This window comes from Mytilus californianus, unplaced genomic scaffold, assembly GCF_021869535.1.
Source record: "Mytilus californianus isolate M0D057914Y unplaced genomic scaffold, xbMytCali1.0.p SCAF_20, whole genome shotgun sequence".
Lineage (NCBI taxonomy): Eukaryota > Metazoa > Mollusca > Bivalvia > Mytilida > Mytilidae > Mytilus > Mytilus californianus.
In genome coordinates this window covers 1,992,325-2,014,618 of record NW_026262669.1, presented here as the reverse complement: position 1 = coordinate 2,014,618, position 22,294 = coordinate 1,992,325, and the positions used below count along the sequence as shown (strand labels likewise).

General features: G+C 33.5%; 1 protein-coding gene across 1 annotated transcript; it reads left to right on the top strand.

Annotated features, from left to right (window-relative positions):
* Position 1: 1 nt before the first annotated feature.
* Positions 2-20,420, top strand: LOC127731691 (uncharacterized). The gene is made up of 9 exons (XM_052240477.1): positions 2-200; positions 3,619-3,702; positions 5,383-5,490; positions 6,605-6,758; positions 11,352-11,405; positions 13,322-13,417; positions 14,573-14,707; positions 16,056-16,092; positions 16,914-20,420. The coding sequence occupies exons 1-9, from the start codon at positions 56-58 to the stop codon at positions 17,040-17,042; spliced, it is 942 nt and encodes a 313-aa protein (XP_052096437.1). The 5' UTR covers positions 2-55; the 3' UTR covers positions 17,043-20,420.
* The last annotated feature ends 1,874 nt before the right edge of the window (positions 20,421-22,294 follow it).

Below are 22,294 nucleotides of genomic sequence, written 5' to 3'. Positions count from 1 at the left end.
TTTGCCGCTTAGTACACAGAAAAAAGGCCGGTGTCGCTTACCTCCAATTCAGACAATGTGTGACACGTTTAGAAGTCTTTTGCTGTTATTTTTTGTTGCTTCACTTTGTCATGTCATTTATTCTTCTCAAGTGAAACAAGTTACTACAGAAGAGTTCCGTGAAACGATAGAAAAGGAAAAATATGTCCTAGTTCTGTTCTGTAAGACATAAAAATTTCCCATACTGGTGTCAGTGTTCAACATGATTTCTTTACATTACACACTATTTGATATATCTTTTAAAACCATTGATTAAAGAAAACTGTAACGACAGAAAACAGATTTCCTTCTTTCTATCTCAAATCACCAAAAAATTAGTGGCTGTCAATATCTGATTTCCCCCTTTATTGGCTTTAACTGTTAGTGTTAAGGTTCATCATAACAAATGGACAAAAATGGCTGTATTTCCACCTCAAAAATTGCTCTGAGTGCAGACTAACCTGTGCAGTTGGAAAAGTTTTAATGCCTGGCATCCACTAGATATATAAAAGTTAAATGCATTTTGAGTGTCAGAAAGATAAAATCTTTTTTGGATTTTGATGGGCATTTTTTTCATTCCTGCGGATACAACTTTGAGATGCTCCCTCTCAGGTAAAAAGTATTGATTGTCCTTGATTGACATAGACAATAGACAAACAATAGATATCTACACAACTATAGGTGAGTTAAAGGGTTTAACTGAGTGGACAGTATCAAAGCAATTCAGGTGTTTGTTTATTTTTACACCTTTTGCAGAAAGGAAAAAAAATGCCCATCAAAATCCAAAAAAGATTATATCTTTCTGAAACACAAAATGCATTTACCTTTTATATATATCTATTGGATTCCAGGCCTTAAAATTTTTCCAACTGGACAGGTAAGTCTGTACTCGGAGTAGTTTTTGGGGTGTAAATACGGCCATTTTTGTCCATTTGTTATGATGAACCTTAATAGCCTAAATTATAAATAGGTGTTCTGGTATGTAGATAGTTGCGAAACAGTAGCTCTCATGCACAGGCACTTGTTTCTTTCCATGGGAAGGTCGACTACCAATATCTTCTATTATATATATGGATAGTCAAACTTCCCATGGATAGAAACAAGTGCCTGTACTCTCCTGGTCCTTGTAATATTTTTTTACAATTTGCAATTATAGATCTGGTCAGCAAATTGTCGAAAAAGTATAATAAGGATCCTAAGCGCTATGGTTCTGCAGCTTGTATGTAGGTTTAAATTTTTGCTGTTTGCTTCTTCTTGCAGGCAATACTCGATCCTTAAAGCAGCATGCTTATATCATGTATATAAAGTGCTAAACCATATATATAAGAAACTAAGATTTTGAAAAACAAATCTTTGTGCATCATTGTGTATTATGGTGATGTGGTTGTCCTATTAAATTATGCTGTCATCTAAGGATTTCATATATAACTGTTTCAAATTTTATTAGTGAATTTGGCCATAAGGGCTATATGAGCTATTGTAATAACTTGACTTCTGACGACCCCCCCCCCCATCTGTCTGTCTGTATGGGGAAGATGTTACACACTTTCATCTCTGGAAACTTGTTTCAGCCAATAATTACCAAACTCACAAAACACATGATTGTTTTGACAAGCAGTTTTCATTTATTTTGATCTAATGAAACACACGGCCATGCCAGACACATACATTTTTATTCTAATTGGCTTATTTTCCAAATTTTCCTCTTTTGAAACCACACAGTGAACCTATATAATTCTGCAATTATTAATAAAGCAAGGAAGATCCTTTATAGAACAATCCTCATTTGATTCATATATAGTATAAAAACATGACCTGATCAAGAAAGGTGGTCTTTGATTTTCAAAAACCTTTTGAATTCAGACCCTGGCATCACTTCGCATCAGTTAGTCTGATGTATTTTACATGAATGAAGCAAATCTAGGTTATGTTTATTGACGTTGACCTGGTATTCCAAGGTAAAGTCAACACTGTTGAAAGTAAAATAATATGTCATTATCATAAAACTAATATTTTGATTAATTTGTATTTGCTTTTGCCCCTTTTAACAATTTTGTTTTATTTCTTTTCATTTCGCTGATTCCTTTTCATTTAGTTTTTTCTTCCATTCCTTTTTGTTTTGTTTTTTGTTTTGTTTTTGTTTTTGTTTTTGTTTTTGGTTTGATTTTTTTTTGTTTTGTTTTGTCTAGTTTTGTTTTGGTTTGTTTGTTTTAGGTTTTTTTTTTGCACTTTATATATAGAGGCACCCTATAATTCAACATGTTGAAAATTCTGGCCAGTATGATTAAAACTGACTAAAAACAAAATTGTTAATATGTTTAGTTAGTAGACTAGTGTTGGTCACTTGAGACAGTCATGATTTACATTTGTTCTTCATTGTCAAGTATGTACATGGTTAAAGTGCTTTATGGATAGAATAAAAAATTGTGTTTGGTTTTGTTTATTATGAACTTTAATTGTTCTCCCTTTTGGTTTTTGGTAGGGTTTGTACTGCTCTATCTTTAGTTTTCTGCATGCAGTAAACTTTGGTTTTGTTTATTATGAACTTTATTTCTTCTCCCTTTTGGTTTATGGCATGGTTTGTACTGCTCTATCTTTAGTTTTCTACATGCAGTAAACTGTAGTAAACTGTTGATTGTATAGTTATTTTTTTTTCTATGGTCACGTTGATTTCTATTATTCTTCCAGCATTATCTGTGGCCATGAAGTATGGAGTTTTCAACAATAATTTTTCTCACCATCAATATTTGTTTTTTACTATTTTTCTTACCCCCGTCATTGCCTGGTCTGTAATTATCTTTTGCTGTGGACTGAAAGATTTCTGTCTCAGCCAAATATCAGAACGAGACAGTGTACATGCCTTTTTTCCATGAGATTTTAACTTTTTGAATCTGTGGCCTCTTTGAAATCATATATTATTGTTTTTTAAAGGTGAAAAAAAACAAAAAAACAATCAAGACTTTAAAATCTCAAACATCCTGAGGTCAGGGTTCTCGGTCATAAAACTTTACTCAGTACTCAGAGTACAAAATTTGTGCACGATAATGGTACCTGAAATTTTTATGACAGTAAGGCCAAATTCTTATTATTTCTAAGTAGCATTTTAAGAGACAGAAAAACTTACCCTCAGGTGTCTGATATCATCTAGTTTTGGACACTTTATTTCTTAATAAATCTCTGATGTCATAGTAGGTTTCAGGGCCCTTTGACCAAGGGGTCTAAGTAGTTAAACTACTGTATCACTAGCCTGTCAACACTATCTTGCACATGGCAGGTGCACTCAACTCCAATCTTAATTGACTAGGATTGTCAGTTTTTCATGCCAAAGGACAGTGGTTCTCTGTGGTCACTTTAGCTTCATCCACAAATAAAAACTGACTGCCAAGAAAAAGCTAATAGTGCTGAAAGTGGTGTTAAATACCAGGCCGAAGTTTGTTTGTTGCGAGTCGATGTAACAACCCCCCTTGAAATTCCTTGCTACGGGCCGGAGTACCAATCAATCTATAGAAGTTCCAGGCTTGCTGCTGAATATAAAGTAATGACTTTAAGTCTAGTGATCTACCTGTTACTCTGTCTTATGAATTCAATCTTTTTTTTCAGATTATGATACAGATACTTGTACAAGATGTGCTGATGCTGAAAAAGAAATAGAAAAAGTACAAACACCAGAAATGTTTGATCAGGGTATGTTATATGATACATACATTAGAAATGTCTGGTCAGGGTTAGTTATATGATACATAATATGAAATAAGGAAATGTGGTATGATTGACAATGAGACTGGTCAGGGTAAGTTATATTATATATACATAATTTGAAATAAGAAGATGTGGTATGATTGACAATGAGAAAACTATTTATGACATGGATGTTAGCAATTATGGTCACAGTAAGAATATTTGTCTTTCTGTTTTGTCTTTCAAACAAAATAACTGTACCCTGGTCTTATACATAAGAAATGGAAATTAATTTATGATAAATATACTTGTGACAGTGTCATTTCCACGAAGCCAGGAACAAATCATCAAATATAATTTACTGCAATTTATTTTTATACTCTGGATATGATAGTAAAGGCAATGATGTTTTACCAATCTGTGCTTCTGTCTGTCTGTCTGTCTGTTGGTCCCTCAATCCGTCCATCCTGAATTAGGTTTAGGTTTGGGTTTTGAGGAATTTGTCCAACATTTCATGGTTCAATGAACAGTAAAGTAAGATAGTATTAGAGGGGCATGGTGTCCTATGGACCTGTAGTTTTGTTTATCCAAGATAGTATTAGAGGGGCATGGTGTCCTATGGACCTGTAGTTTTGTTTATCCAAGATAGTATTAGAGGGGCATGGTGTCCTATGGACCTGTAGTTTTGTTTATCCAAGATAGTATTAGAGGGGCATGGTGTCCTATGGACCTGTATCTTTGTTTATCCAAGATAGTATTAGAGGGGCATGGTGTCCTATGGACCTGTAGTTTTGTTTATCCAAGATAGTATTAGAGGGGCCCCATGGTGTCCTATGGACCTGTAGTTTTGTTTATCCTATTTATATAATTTAAGGTGGTACCCAACACCTTGACTAAAATTAATTTGGCTCGTTTAATTTTCATAAAATGTTTACAAAATACTTACTTTGACCCTTTGAAAAAAATATAAAAATTTCAAAGAACTTGAACCTATCACTTTCTCGGAAAAATTTCATTGGATATATAGCAGTTTGACAAACACTAATTTTAATCATTGAGAAGCTTAATATTTCCTTAACAATACAACGTAATTAAAACGTTTAGCTGATTTTAAAGAGTTATCTCCCTGTAGTGTTAGGTACCACCTTAATTAATCTTTGGGTGTTGTTGTTATTCCAGTCCCTCATATTACATGTATTGTGAATAAATTGTATAAGTCAATGAGACAGAAATAACCAAAGATAAAAAAAGTCAAGTCAACATCATACCTACCAACTAGTCACTTCATCATTTTGACCTCTAGTCCCAATGGTATAAACGTGATCATAAAAACAACCATAAAACAAAATTTTGTGAAAATGTATAATAAAAATGTGTTGTCTCCAAATTTTGAACTTTTTTTAAGGGAGACAATCAAGATCAGCAATAATAAGACAATGAAATGCAGTTATTTCTGTGTTCACGCAGATGCAGTAAAAGTTAACTGTGATGATTCTAGTACAGGCCTTTTTTGCAGTGGTTACTTACTGCAACCTTAGTTAGAATGTGACACATCTGAATGTTTTTTATTCTATTACAGATATAGTAAAAGTGAAATGTGGCGACCCTAGTACAGCCCTTTTTAGTAGTGGTTACTTACTGCAACCTTAGAAAGTTACATCCCTGAATTTTTTTCTTCTATTACAGATATAGTAAAAGTGAAATGTGACGATCCTGGTACTGCAGTTAAGTATGGTGTACATACAATCCCACAACTTATATTCTTTAGAAAGGCCAGTCCAGTATTGTATGAAAGTAGGTTATGAGTCGGAGTTATCTGGCTTATATATTAATGAATAAAAGACAAAAAGTAGTTCACAGATGTTCAAATCTTGTAAATCCATTTTGAATACATATACAAACCAAATATAAACCAATGGGAATCGTGTGAACTCCATCATTAACATGATTTAAGTAGTGAGACAGTTGTGTTGACACAGGCAGCTTTTCAATGAAACAGCCACATATCAAGCTGTAAAAGTACTGGTGATTTTAGACAAGATGTGAACAGCAGGAAACTGTAAAAGATCTGCCATCATTACCAAATATTGTTCATTGAGAAAAACATTGAGATATCATCTTTGCTAGCCAAGGGTTACGATCAAGTCCCCTCCTCTAAACCCTTGACAGATTAAGCCAACATTTGTGATTACAATGCTGCGCCATCTACGGTAGATAAAAGTCATACCCATTCCGACTACATCATTCTTAACCAATGGCAGCACTTGAACTGTCTTCAGTGTGGAGGTGTAAAAATGATTGTGTCTAGTTTTTACAAATTTCGTGAAGCAGAAACCGAAAATATACGTTGACATTCCAACATTTGCACTAGAAACATACCAAGGAACTCCAATTAGTTGGTTAAGAACTTTAAAATTGTCACTAAATATTGTCCTATGTTTTGGGGGTAAAGACTTGTTGCACAATCAGCACGTGGCAATTGGTTATTTACATTTTCTACATTTGTACGTGATCATCTTAAAGGTGCTTTTTGATTGGATGCAGCCAGTTACAACTGCGACCAATGAATATCATTACCTCTTGGATCCGAAATTCTATTTTAATCCGCCAAGGGTGGAGAGGAGGGGACTGGATAGTAACCATTGGCTAGCGAAGATGTGAGATATAGGAGGTTCCTTACTTGGTTCAGACACATTTAAATGTGACATGGTTGTAAGTGTCAAAAGAGTAAAAATAGATTTACAAAAAAACTTGCATTGATTATAAATAAATAAAAAAAAAAAGAATTTTGGGGGAAAATTGTCTCAAATTTTTCCATTTGAAATTAATGAAATGCATGGCTAGAAATGAATGTTACAAAAGAACAAGTATATTTTCACACATCCTTGAATACATTGTATTATTTTAGTTCCTGAGGACACAAGAGTTATACTGTGGGAAGATGTAACAGTCTGGTTGGATAATGCTAAAACTATTGCCACACAGACCCTGTATGAGGACTCATTTGAGCATCTGACACAGGCTTCTACTGGTGCTACAACAGGGGACTGGCTTGTTATATTGTAAGTGTTTTATTATGGTCTACTAGGGCTACAACAGGGGACTTACTTGATATATTGTAAGTATTTTATGATGGTCTACTGGGGCTACAACAGGGGACTGAAATGATATATTGTAAGTAATTTATGATGGTCTACTGGGGCTACAATAGGGGACTGGCTTGTTATATTGTAAGTATTGTATGGTGGTCTACTGGGGCTACAACAGGGGACTGGCTTGTTATATTGTAAATGTTTTATGATGGTCTACTGGGCTACAACAGGAGACTGGCTTGTTATATTGGAAGTGTTTTTATGATGGTCAACTGGGGCTGCAACAAGAGACTGGCTTGTTATAATGTAAGTGGTTTGTGATGGTCATCTAGGGCTGCAACAAGAGACTGGCTTTTTATATTGTAAGTGTTTTATGATGGTCTACTTGGGCTACAACAGGGGACTGGCTTGTTATATTGTAAGAGTTTTATGATGGTCTACTGGGGCTACAACAGGGGACTGGCTTGTTATATTGTAAGTGTTTTATGATGGTCTGCTGGGGCTTCAACAGGGGACTGGCTTGTTATATTGTAAGTATTGTATGATGGTCTACTGGGGCTGCAACAGGAGACTGGCTTGTTATATTGTAAGTGTTTTATGATGGTCTACTGGGGCTACAACAGGGGACTGGCTTGTTATATTGTAAGAGTTTTATGATGGTCTGCTGGGGCTACAACAGGGGACTGGCTTGTTATATTGTAAGTGGTTTGTGATGGTCATCTAGGGCTGCAACAAGAGACTGGCTTGTTATATTGTAAGTGTTTTATGATGGTCTACTGGGGCTACAACAGGGGACTGGCTTGTTATATTGTAAGAGTTTTATGATGGTCTGCTGGGGCTACAACAGGGGACTGGCTTGTTATATTGTAAGAGTTTTATGATGGTCTGCTGGGGCTACAACAGGGGACTGGCTTGTTATATTGTAAGAGTTTTATGATGGTCTACTGGGGCTACAACAGGAGACTGGCTTGTTATATTGTATAAAGAGTTTTATGATGGTCTGCTGGGGCTACAACAGGGGACTGGCTTGTTATATTGTAAGAGTTTTATGATGGTCTGCTGGGGCTACAACAGGGGACTGGCTTGTTATATTGTAAATGTTTTATTATGGTCTACTGGGGCTACAACAGGGGACTGGCTTGTTATATTGTAAATGTTTTATGATGGTCTGCTGGGGCTACAACAGGGGACTGGCTTGTTATATTGTAAGAGTTTTATGATGGTCTGCTGGGGCTACAACAGGGGACTGGCTTGTTATATTGTAAGTACTTTATGATTGTCTACTTGGGCTACAACATGGGACTGGCTTGTTATATTGTAAGTGTTGTATGATGGTCTTTTTGCATCTTTTATGTTGTGAAAAATTTCAGAACAATGGCTGAAAGTGAAGAAAATAAATCAAGGGATGTAACTCTCAATAAAATCAAAATGGATCTCTAATCAGTTTACCACTGCTTAATTTCTTCTTGGATTTTATGAGTTTAACCATTGCGATATTTAAAACCAATTATTGAATGGACTCTGTCAGTTAAAGTTAATATTTTCTTCTTTATATTACCATATCTCTCTATCCAAGGGGTCAGTCAGTGTTGTTATCTTCATTATTTAGTCAGTAGTAGCCTACTTCTTGTCTTTCCTTATTGGTCATTCCTTATTGGTCATTCCTTATTGGTCATTCCTTATTGGTCATTCCTTATTGGTCTTTCCTTATTGGTCATTCCTTATCAGTTCACTTTTAAAAAAGCTGTTACCAATTTAGACCAGAATATAAAGACTTGTGGGTAAATTCAACATTTTTCTGTTGTTTGATATTCATTCTTTAGGACATTATAAATCAGTCAACATTTTTCTGTTGTTTGATATTCATTCTTTAGGACATCATAAATCAGTCAACATTTTTCTGTTGTTTGATATTCATTGTTTATGACATTGTAAATCAGTCAACATTTTTCTGTTGTTTGATATTCATTGTTTATGACATTGTAAAACAGTTGACATTTTCTGTTGTTTGATATTCATTGTTTATGACATTATAAATCAGTCAACATTTTTATGCTGTTTGATATTCATTGTTTATGACATTGTAAATTAGTCAAAATTTTTCTGTTGTTTGATCATAATTCATTGTTTATGACATTGTAAATCAGTCAACATTTTTCTGTTGTTTGAACCCCCAAGGGTGACTGGGGAATAGAAATATGGTCACTACAGGTCTTCTTCCAACCAGCAGTAATACCCTTGCCAAAGTGGGGTGTCCGTTTGGCTGTGCGGGATGTATCAAGTAGGCAGCCAAGTCCTGTCAGAATGGGGACGTTAAATCCAATGTCTCGTGTAGAGAGAGTGCCACACTCTCTGTACGTTAAGAACCCTTGCAACAACTCTTGGAGGGGTCCGTAGGTGGCCTGTTGCAAGGCAAAATTTCTGTCTTTATCCAATTTTCCCTCATTTTCCAGTGGCAGTCTAAATTTGCCCGACCTTCATCCCTGACGGCCTCTTTAACAGGACCTACCTATTGTATTTATTGTTTATTTGTACTCGTCCTGAACATGCATGAAATATTTGCCACTGGACGTTAAGCAACCAACAATCAATCAATCAATCTGTTGTTTGATATTCATTGTTTATGACATTGTATATCAGTCAACATTTATCTGTTGTTTGATATTCATTGCTTATGACATTGTAAATCAGTCAACATTTTTCTGTTGTTTGATATTCATTGTTTATGACATTGTAAATCAGTCAACATTTTGCTGGTTTTTGTCGCAGAAAGCTTGACATAGGGATAGTGATCCGGCGGCGGTGGCGTTAGCTTACTTCTTAAAAGCTTCATTTTTTAGAAGCTAGAAGACCTGGAGGCTTCATACTTTGTATATAGATGCCTTATGTTACGAAGTTTCCATCTGTCATACATCCTTTGTCCTTGACCTCATTTTCATGGTTCAGTGACTACTTGAAAAAAAAGTCCACATTTTTTGTAATGTTAATTTCTTTCTTATTATGAGTAATAGGATAACTATATTTAGTATGTGCATACCTTGCAAGGTCCTCATGCCCGTCAGACAATTTTCATTTGACCTCGACCTCATTTCATGGATCAGTGAACAAGGTTAAGTTTTCGTGGTCAAGTCCATATATCAGATACTATAAGCAGTAGGTCTACTATATTTGGTATATGGAATGATTGTAAGGTGTACATGTCCAACTGGTAGGTGTCATCTGACCTTGACCTCATTTTCATGGTTCGGTAGTCAAAGTTAAGTTTTTGAGTTTTGGTCTTTTTTTCTAATACTATATGCAATAGGTCAACTATATTTGGTGTATGGAAATATTTTATGATGTACATGTCAGTCTCGCAGTTTTTATTTGACCTTGACCTCATTTTCACGGTTCATTTCTCAGTGTTAAATTTTTGTGTTTTGGTCTGTTTTTCTTCAACTATAATCAACTATATTTGTTGTATGGAAGGATTGTAAGGTGTATATGTCTGTCTGGCAGGTATCATCTGACCTTGACCTCATTTTCATGGTTCATTGGTCAATGTTAAGTTTTCATGGTTAAGTTTGTTTCTTAGATACTATAAGCAATAGGTCAACTATATTTAATGCATAAATTGATAGTACGGTGTACATGTCTGTCTGGCATGGTTCATCTGACCTTGACCTCATTTTCATGGTTCATTGGTCAATGTTAAGTTTTCTTGGTTAAGACTGTTTCTTAGAAACTATAAGCAATAGGTCAAGTATGTTTGGATTATTGAATGATTGTAATGTGTACATGTATTTCTCGTTTGGTTTATCTGACCTTGACTTGACCTCATTTTCTTGGATCATGTTAAGTTTATGTGTTACTTGTAGTAAAGCTTTATATTTAGGACTATCAACATACAATCAATGGTTAGTAAAGAAGGCGAGACATTTCAGCGTGTGCACTCTTGCTTTAATATTACCCAGAATGAACTAGAAAGATGAAACATCCCTGGTGTTGTATGTCATATGACTCTACACCAACCACTCAAGAGTGTTGCTATTACTAAAGAGAAAAAATATGTTCATATTGTTGTAATCTTATTGATTTGAGAAGTATGTCATATGACTCTACATCAACCAATCAAGAGTGCTGCTATTACTATAGAGAAACAAATATGTTCATACTGTTGTAATCCTATTGGTTTGAGAAGTATGTCATATGACTCTACACCAACCAATCAAGAGTGATGCTATTACTATGGAAAAAAAATATGTTCATATTGTTGTAATCTTATTGATTTGAGAAGTATGTTGTTTGACTCTATACCAACCAATTAAGAGTGCTGCTATTACTACCCATTGGTGGCCTTGGGCTGTTCTCTGCTCTTTGGTCGGGTTGCTATCTCTTTGACACATTCCCCGCTTTTATTCTCAATTTTATAAAGAACAAAATATGTATATGTATTGATTTGAGAAGTATGTCGTATGACTCTATACTAACCAACCAAGAGTGCTACTACACATGTATTACTATAGAGAACAAATTATGTTCAGATACCAAAATGTAATGTAATTGTATTTATTTATTTTCCAGTTACAATTCAGCTTGTCAGAGCTACCTGTCTGCAATAGAAGGAGCAGCCATAGAGTAAGTCAAGAATAATCATGAGGGAGTATCATTAGGGGTTATCATTTAGGGAGTATCATTAGGGAGTATCATTAGGAATTATCATTAGGGAGTATCATTAGGGATTATCATTTAGGGACTATCATTAGGGATTATCATTAGGGATTATCATTAGGGAGTATCATTAGGGATTATCATTTAGGGATTTTCATTTAGGGAGTATCATTAGGGAGTATCATTAGGAATTATCATTTAGGGAGTATCATTAGAGATTATCATTTAGGGATTATCATTAGGGAGTATCATTAGGGAGTATCATTAGGGATTATCATTAGGGATTATCATTTAGGGAGTATCATTAGGGAGTATCATTAGGGATTATCATTTAGGGAGTATCATTAGGGATTATCATTTAGGGAGTATCATTAGGGAGTATCATTAGGGAGTATCATTTAGGGACTATCATTAGGGATTATCATTAGGGAGTATCATTTAGGGATTATCATTAGGGAGTATCATTAGGTAGTATCATTAGGGAGTATCATTAGGGATTATCATTAGGCAGTATCATTAGGGAGTATCATTAGGGATTATCATTGGGGAGTAACATTAGGGATTATCATTTAGGGACTAGCATTAGGGATTATCATTAGGGAGTATCATTAGGGATTATCATTAGGGATTATCATTTAGGGAGTATCATTAGGGAGTATCATTAGGGATTATCATTTAGGGAGTATCATTAGGGAGTATCATTAGGGATTATCATTTAGGGAGTATCATTAGGGAGTATCATTAGGGATTATCATTTAGGGAGTATCATGTAGGGAGTATCATTAGGGAGTTTCATTTAGGGAGTATCATTAGGGAGTATCATTAGGGATTATCATTTAGGGATTATCATTTAGGGAGTATCATTAGGGAGTATCATTAGGGATTATCATTTAGGGACTATCATTAGGGAGTATCATTAGGGAGTATCATTAGGGATTATCATTTAGGGACTATCATTTAGGGATTATCATTAGGGAGTATCATTAGGGAGTATCATTAGGGAGTATCATTAGGGATTATCATTTAGGGAGTATCATTAGGGAGTATCATTAGGGAGTATCATTAGGGATTATCATTAGGGATTAGCATTAGGGAGTATCATTAGGGATTATCATTTAGGGAGTGTCATTAGGGAGTATCATTAAGGATTATGATTAGGGATTAGCATTGGGGATTTCAATTTAACTTGTTTTACTCTATAAAGGATTTTTTTTTTTTTTGCCATGTATTCTCAGTTTTGTCCATTTTTCATTTTTGCATTGCTAACATGTTACTGTTTTGTCTTAAATTTCAATATTGGCATTACACTACTATCATGATTGAAAATAACATATGTCTCTATGCCAACAATATTTCTCATGAGCAATGCATGGTATTCAAATTACCTTGGTTTATATGCCCCCGTTGCCTAATGTTTATGCTTGTCCGTCTGTACGTATGTAAGTCCCAAAACTAGTTTCCATTATTTATCTTTAGTTTGCCTCAACCAAATGCTATGCAACTTAAAAAGTGTTTATAACCACCAAACAAAGATCAAGATTGAATATGGGTATCGTCAATTTAACCATTCTAGAGTTGTGTCCCTTATAAATGGAAAAAATGCTGAATTTGCCGTTTCCATATTAAAAACATCAATAGGTTTGAATAAGAACATTGACTCTTGCATCTTTACAAGCGAGGGCATCTGTCTCCATGGACACATTCTTCTTTTATCTTACCATATCAGCAGAATATTTCAGATATTGAGTAATTACAGTGCTTATAGTTGCAATAACCTTATAATATTCACTTGCAAAAATAAAAATAGATTGTAATTGTAGAATTAACTGAAATAAAGTGATAACCCTCATCTTTGAAGCTTATTTATATAAAATATCTTTCAGATTAAAACAAAGAATGAATGTAGCTAAAGTTGATACAGATATAAACCCAGTACTAGCCACAAGATTTGGTATCAAGGAGTGTCCTACTACTTATTTGTGAGTACAGGGGAGTTTTAATTATAAACAAAAATAAAACCTTTGTAAAAGGGCACCTGCTAATTTACTGTTAAATCAGAAATTAATGTGTGCATCTATTATTGTGAATCACTGATTATATATAAAAATGTGAGATCTAATAAATGTATTTGCAAAATTTTGTAAAAGAAAATACTAAAATAATGAATGCATGTTTTTATATTTGCACATGTTGGTATTGTAAAGAATTGACTGAACTTAAGCATTTGGAATGTTTAAAAATGAGTGGACCAAATGATTAAAATGTAACAGCTGTTGGATGCAAATAACCAAATTTCCAGGGAATTTCATTGTGATTTTTCAATATGAGACAAGGGGAAATAGCTCTTTTTGGTTAACTTGATAGTGAAAAAGATAATGTGAAAGCATTTCAGGAAAGTAGAACATCATATTGAGAATATCCCAGCTCAAGGAATTGAAGATAACGTACATACTTTTAAAGCTTAACTGAAATGAAAAAAAGGTTAGTTTTCTGATGCAAAAAAGTTTTTCTTGCCCTGCCAAAGGGCTAAGGGGGCATTAAGTGTTACCATTTACTGTTAGCCGGTCTGTCCTTGCATCCCTCCCATGTTCGTTTCCGCACTCAGAACTTAAGTTTTCCTCATCCAAAAGTTATGAAATACTAAAAACCAAAACTCTCAGACAGATTTCGAATTAAAGCAGTGAGTCACTTACCATTCTAGAGTTATGGCCCTTTATAACTTGGAAAATTGCAAATTTTTTCGTTTACACATTCTCACTTAAGTTTGCCATCATGCAAATTTTATGAAACTCATACACAATGCCAAGAACCAAAACTTGCAGATAGAGTTAGAATTAAGTCAGTGAGTCACTTACCATTCTAGAGTTATGCCCCTTTATAACTTGGAAAATTACAATTTTATTCATTTCCACAATCAAGTTAAGTTTGCCTCGTTTAAAACTAGCAGTGTCATGCCCTCAGACACATTCTTCTTTTATTATTTAACCAATACTTTAGAAGAAGATGATTGACTTTCTATCAACTTGAATTAATCCGTTTTTTTTTCAAATATATTTTAGTTTGGGCATTACGGTTTTCAACCTTAAAAATGATTAAGTTTGATTTATTTACTTAATGGATAGTTTGTTATCTAGTTTCAGACAAGGCAAAATGTACCTGTATTTTTCTGATGACAAAAACCACTATGATATCAAATCTTTAAGATTGTTTGCCACCAGCTGGTACAAAAATGTGAAGGCTGTCAAAGTTCCTAGTATACCTACATACTTGTAAGTATGATTATCTAGTCACCATGGTTATGATATCAAATCTCTAAAATTGTTTGCCACCAGCTGGTATAAAAATGTGAAGGCTGTCAAAGTTCCTAGTATACCAACTTACTTGTAAGTATGATTATCTAGTCACCATTGTGACCAAACAAAATCTCTGATTGTATATATTAAACCAGCAGGCATAAAAATTTGTAAAAAGATTCTAGTATACCCATATAAATGTAAAGTATCTTTATCTTGTCACCATGATTACCATATAAAATCTCTGTCAAAATTCATGATGAACAGCTGCTTACTTGTTTTTATGCCCCACCTAGGGGCATTATGTTTTTTGGTCTGTGCGTCTATTCGTCAGTTCGTCTATCCGTCCGTCCATCCATCAGTCCGTCTGTCCTGCTTCAGGTTAAAGTTTTTGGTCAAGGTAGTTTTTGATGAAGTTGAAGTCCAATCAGCTTGAAAGTTAGTACACATGTTCCCTATGATATGATCTTTCTAATTTTTTAGAGTTTTGAACCCAATTTCACGGTCCACTGAACATAGAAAATGATAGTGCGAGTGGGGCATCCATGTACTATGGGCACATTCTTGTTTTATTCAATTTGTCACCATGGCTTCTACATGGAATGTGTTAATCACTATAAAGGAATGTCTAAATCACTGTGCTTTTGTTCAGTTGTTATGAAAATATAAAAGTCAAGTTCCATGGCATTTATTTTGTAACCCTGGTTACAATAAAGGATCCCTTAATCTCAAATATTTGAATAAACAGAATTTAAAGAGATATGGTTTGAACATCAATGATACAGCAAGACATTCACAAAGAAAAACAGAAGACATCTTGTCGGAACCCCCCTTTTTTTTTACTATCAATACTTTTGAAAGGGGACATATGGTTTGAACCACTCCTTTTAAAAATGGCTGGATCCACCCCTGATAATTAATTTAACAGCGATTTAAAAGATCTTCCCATCATCTCTTAAAGATAAAGAAGGTGTAATATATATGTTTACTTTTTCTAGAATCCTAGCATAGCAAGAAGTTATTCCCCGTTGTTTGGATAGATTATTTTAATCATCGGACATTAAAACAACATTCAGCCAATACAATAGTTACGATGCTTTATATAATGTAACATCTCAAGAGCTGACATATCTTATTTGTTTTAGGGATGGATGCAGCATTTTTAAAAGAGGGGTGTAATTCCTGAAACGAAAAAGGAATATATATTAAATATATTTTGGACAATTTAATTATATCTTTTCCAATAAAAGGGTGGAGGCGTGTATGCGCTCTTTACTTCCCTGAATCTGCACTGTGTTTTAACCATGTCTGTTTTATTTTACAGTGAGAAACTGACAGAATCAATAGCCATGAGTTTGAAGGTAAATATAATTTTTTGTAGTGGTGCAGTCAACAACTCCATTCTCCCAACAGATTTTTCTCTGCTTGTTTGATTCAGATGGGTTTTTCAATCACTCTTTAGATTGCATGTCTATACAACCTGTGAAAAACTTTTTGCTCAGAATTTTGTAACGTTTTTTCAACAATATAGTTATGAGGCTGCCTTTTTTGACTGACATTATCTTGTCTCATACTTTTAATTCATAGGCATTAATTTTCTTGGATTTTGTATTTTGTGGATATTTGTTTTTTAATGGTTTTGAAAAATGCTACAAAACAAGCCTGTTGTTAATTTGTATTTTGCTAAACAATCTAATTCCTGGTTCGGCAATACCCTAAATATCCATAAAATATTAGTACCACAAGAAACGTTCAATCTTTTATTTTTGTGGGTAATGGTTCAAGGAAATATAATGTTTTCATAATTATTTGATTTTGTTGTTTTACCAAAGTCTACTTACAAGCAAATAGAAAAATTGTACTTCCTTTAACATTTGCAATCATTGTTTACATATACCCACAAAATCCATAAAAATGGGTATCCATGGTATATCATATTTGTTATTTGTTTATTGTTTTGTACATAAATCAGGTTGTTAGTTTTCTCGTTTGATTTGTTTTACATCTGTCATTTTGTGGCCTTTTATTGCTGCCTATACGGTATGGGTTTTTCTCACTGTTGAAGGCCTTACGTAACCTATAGTTGTTAATTTCTATATCATTTTGTTTCTGGTGGAGAGTTGTCTCCCATGAAGAATAATGAATCCACTGTAGTGTTCCTATCTACAAACTTTTTTTGTAGGAGAAAATGAACAGTCCAAAGAGGAACCAGTTCCTGATAATAATAGCGATTGTCCTGGCTGTAATAGCATTTATTGTCTCCCTTGTTGTTGTTCTCTGTGCAAAAAGAAAAGACGTCAAAACTGAATAAAGGTGAAGAGAATTTGAATATGGAGTTATTGTTATGTTTATATGAAGAAAGGAGTCATGGAAGATATTGGAGATTTGAAGGATGATAAAAACTGCAATTCAGCCGATATTAAGAAGCTGAGAACTGTTCACATGTTTAAGAAATGGTTGTGTATTTCTTAGTGATTTAAGATAAATGCTTGGTAATGTTACTGTTTTGCTAAATCTGAAAAACATCACAAAGAAAATGATGATAGTTTCCCAGGCAGCTCACCATTAAATTCCAGTTTGGTATCTTTTTATTATTTAAAACAAAGCTTCCATATAGTAATTATATGCACGGTATAGACTTTAGTTATTATTCAAGTTTGTTGGTTGAGCAATGGTGAACATACTTGGCATTATTTTTTCTCGTTTGCTTTCCCAATCCAAATTTGAATTATTTCTAAGATAATATAGATAAACACATAATGGGTTTGAAATACATATTAAGGTAACAATCAACCATTAGATATTATGGGTGCAGCCATTTTATGAAGATAACATGGTATTCAGAATTAAGAGTATGGTTAATCCTGATTGGTTGTTGTGTGCAGCTGTTATTTTTTATTGCTAGATACTTTGTCCTCTCTGCATTTATATACCAAAGGCAAAATATAATATTTTCCTTAGTCTTAACGGAACTGAGTAGTCTTTTCTACGCTGTGATGAGACATATGTTTTTTAAGTGCTCAAAGAAGATAAGTACAAATTACGTTATGAAAAGCAACAATAACCTATTTTTTTGGGACTAAAATATACTGTCCCAATAGTTTTTCTTTTATACTAGCAAGGTTTCTTTCTAAAAATGAACTTTCTAAAGTCTGTATCTTGAAAAAGGATACCATTGTTGATATTGATATTAACCTTTTTTTATGAATTTGGGAGCATGATCAGTTTTGACTCTTATAAGGTGATTTTGTCATTTTCCAGAATAAGACATGTGTAACAAAATTCACATACATAGTTATAGCATTGTTATACCTTCATATTCATTTACCAGGAAAGGATATTATACTTTGGAATTTGGCATGTTTGGATAGAGAAAAGAGGAAATGTCTGATAAACAATGTCGTCCCTAATTACCTGTTTGTGTTTGTATAGATCACTTTGGTTTAAAGATCATTCAAATTAATGTTTTATGGTACAATGTAGCTGTTTTAACTGAAGAGAAGTGATAGGAGTATCATTTATAAATTATTGATAGTTCAGTGCATTTTAAAATACTCTTTACACAAAAAAAAACCTGAAACTTACTGTTTTATGGTTTAATTATTTTCCATGGTTAATGTTGTCTGCCTTGAAGAATTTAACAGCAACCCAACAGCACCAATATTGATAAATTTAAGAGACTGCTTATTATCTTGCCTTGACTTGACATTAAGCAACCAACAATCAATTCATAAATCTAATGATCTTTAATCAATGAACATCTAATTCCTCAAAATGTGTTGTTGGGTTTCTGTCTTATTTATTCATTGGACAGATTTGGTGTCTAATTGACAATTACAACACTTAAGGTTCTGGAAACAGAATTAATTTGAATGACATCAGTTTAATAATGCTATTGAAAGGGTAGCTTTTGTGAGGGTTTTAACATTTGGTGGTGGAGTATTTAAGATAGAACATTTAATTTTGATGTGCATACACATGCCTGTAAAAGGATCTTATGTAAGAGGATGGTCTATTTATAGGATGGTCTATTTATAGATGGTCTATTTATAGAGTGGTCTATTTATAGAGGGATGTTATTTGAGAGGTCCTAGTGTTGAGACTGTTGTCTAATAGTTATGATATTCTTCTATCTGTTTTTTTTAAATATTATGCATGTTATGTCATTATTGATTATTTTTGTGTTATATTAGTTGTGTAAAATTTAATATGATTTTGAAGTTCCCATTTATGAAATTATGTATTTTATATGTTTTTATATCATGTATATCTTCTGTACAGTATCAAGAAAAGGTGTGCATTATAATTTTGGACTGGACAATCTGCTATAATTGGTCAGAAAATGCATTCAAAGTTTCTGAAATAGAAAGAAAAAGTCTTTTCTTAGTAATATTACAATTGAATATGAACTTAAAAGTGTATAATACCCCACTCTATGAGTTTATATTGCATTCACCTTGTCCATATTTCAGTCTGTCTGTTTGTCCATTTGACTCTCTGTATTTTTGTCTGGACCTTAGTCTAACAAATATGTCTGTCACACTTTTCTCAGGTACTACTGAACAGAATGGCTTAATCTTTGGTCAGGGACATTAAGAAGTTGAATATTTCGGATCTGCCAGGCACTTTCTTCCTTTTTGTCGATTCTTCGAATTTTTCTATGTTTAGAAAGAACTTATATTAAAAATGTGTTACACTTTTCTTTTGAGCAGAATGACTTCATATTGTGTTTGAAAATTGAATGTGATGAGTTTTAAAGTTTGAGCACTTTTCAGATCAGTCAGACCTCTACTTCTTGTTTTCCGATACTTTGAATGACAAGTGGGGGTATGCTTATTACAACAACTCATGTCATTTTGATAATTATTACATGTATTATTTATGTAGCAATAATGGGGTTATTCCATTTTTAAATTAACATGTATTTCCTCTCCTATGTTACAAACTCTGAATTAATCTACCCCTTTCTGCATATATTTTTACTTTTCTATTATCCATAATATATTATATATGGACTATGTGGTAAGTCAAAAAGGACTAATTTGTTTGCCAAGCAAACTGATTTTTTTATATATGTACAAAGTCTGCAACCATGAATTAGAAAAAATTACAGATGTTTGCATATTTTGTCAAATGGAACAATTTATTGTAGTGGGAAAATCACTGTTTTGTTTGTTTGTTTGTTTGTTTGTTTGTTTGTTTGTTTGTTTTTCTTTTCTTTTCTTTTCTTTTGGAGAGGGTTAAAGTTTATTATTGGTTGAGACATCATTTACATGAAATCTAAAACATCAACATGATTGACAAGGTCAGAGATTTAATTTCTGTTTTATGCTTAAAAATGAAACTTTTTTTGTTCTTTCTAGTCATTTATCATACTGATTATCATATTAATGTATTATGGGATAGTGATCAGTTGGATTTCCTATGAGATAGGAACATTTCTGGCTTATTTATATGTACATTTCATTAGAATATCAATGTAATTTCCTGAGAGACTTATATTCAAAGATAAACCTCTGCAAGTCTCACAAGTTTTCACTTAATAATTTTTTATATATTGTTACAGACATATTTATTGTTTCTTTTCAATGTTGTGTTCATTTCAGGAGAGCCTGTTCATTGTATGGGATGCTTTTTAAGTTGTTACCATGCCATGGTGCAATTTTAGTGATTACAAATGTTTATCAAATTTATTTTTGTTCTTATATTAATTTATAATGGGGTAATAATCAGAAACCTCTATCCTACCAATGTCGACCACATCATAATAAAGGTCAATCTCATCCTAAGAATGTCCACAATATTCTACTAATTTCATCTTATCAATTGCAACCTCATCCTACTTATGTCGACATTCCACTAATGGAAACAACCTAATACCTTTGTGAACAACATACTTCTTATGTCATCCATATCTTACTAATGTCAACCAGACCCTACCAATGTCAACAGTATACTATCAATGTTATCCACATGCAGCTAATGCCACTATCATCCTACCAATATCAACTGCATCCTACTAATTTCAACACAATTCTAATGTCAACCGTATCCTAATCATGTCAACCGCATCTTACAACTGTCAACAATCTCCGAACAATGCCAACCACATCCTACTAATGTCAACAACCTCCTATTACTATCAACACCATCCTGTTAATGTCAACAACCTCCTATTACTATCAACACCATCCTGTCAATGTCAACAATCTCCTAACAATATCAACACCATCCTGCTAATGTCAATAGCCTCCTTTCAATTTCAACAGTACCATTCTAATACCACTATCATTCTACCAATGTCAACCTAACTCTTCCAATGTCAACCATATCATACCTATACGAACCACATGCAACTAATGTCACGAACATTTTACAATTTCAACAGTATTCTTCTAATGGCAAAAGAATCATACATAAGTCAAAAGTATCTCACCATCCCGCTTATATATCCTGCATCCTTCACGTGGATTTGGACCCGATAACTAATAAAGACATCAATGAACAGCAAATTAGAGATGAAAAAGTATTCACAAAAATACCGAACTCTAAGGTGAATTTAAAGGAGGAAATCCGCAAAAATTAAAACAACACTTTATAAATTTCATGCGTCCGAAGCTCTTTAATTGATATATTTTCATCAGGAACGTTCGAAGCCGAATATTTGAATGCCAAGGATGTATGAGAACCGAAACAGTTGAAGAGCTATATGACCTAAGGGATCTAAAATGATAGTAAAATCCATCTTGGTCAACTTTGCCTTAGGGAGTTGAAACCTCAGTTGCTTAACAATTTATAAATTTAAACTCTGACAATTTTACAAAGGTTTGTTGTAACTCATGTCAGTACCGAAGTACTGACTACTGAGCGAATGATACCCTCGGGGACTGATAGTCAACCTGCAGCAGTATCGACCTAGTGCTATAAAAATGAAACCACTTTATAAGTTTCATTCATCCGAAGCTCATTTCTGGATTTATCTTCATAAGTAACTCTCAAAGCCGAATACTAGTAATTGAAAGCATGTGATGTATAAGAACCGAAACAGCTGAAGAGCTTAAGGATGTACTTATTTCAGGTTTAGGAATTTTTGTCAGAAGTTCGGATTCCTTGTTTTTTTTTCCTATGATACAGGGTAAAATATTTTGCCCCATAACACCCATTTTTCTTTTCATATAAGACTTTAATAGCTCATGAAATGTCATTTACCAAGATTTAAGCAGATTCTAGATTTCTTTTCTTTCGATTTGAAATCCAAATAATACCAATTCATATATAAGATAAATAAAAGTCCGAGTCAGCCATTTCTCGCCAATTTTTAAAAACTAAATATCTCGATAAAGAGCTCCATAACCTATCAATATTTTTAGCTTATTTTGTTCCTTAACTAATGCTCTTCTGACTTATAGTATCAATTTTAAATTCTAGATTTTTTTAATTTCACCTAAATACATCCTTAATGGCCAAAATGACTTGAAAATAATAGCCAACTCCATTATACAATACCCGACAAAATCAAACGCTCAAATAGAACTACCGCGAAACGCACCTGTTAAATTGCCA

Bases quoted from the DNA above. Each gene is read 5' to 3' on its own strand.
- LOC127731691 (XM_052240477.1), top strand. From the start codon at position 56: ATGTGTGACACGTTTAGAAGTCTTTTGCTGTTATTTTTTGTTGCTTCA. The intron at 3,703-5,382 runs GTATGTTATATG...CTTCTATTACAG, and splicing joins ACCAGAAATGTTTGATCAGG to ATATAGTAAAAGTGAAATGT. The intron at 14,708-16,055 runs GTAAGTATGATT...TTTATTTTACAG, and splicing joins CCTAGTATACCTACATACTT to TGAGAAACTGACAGAATCAA.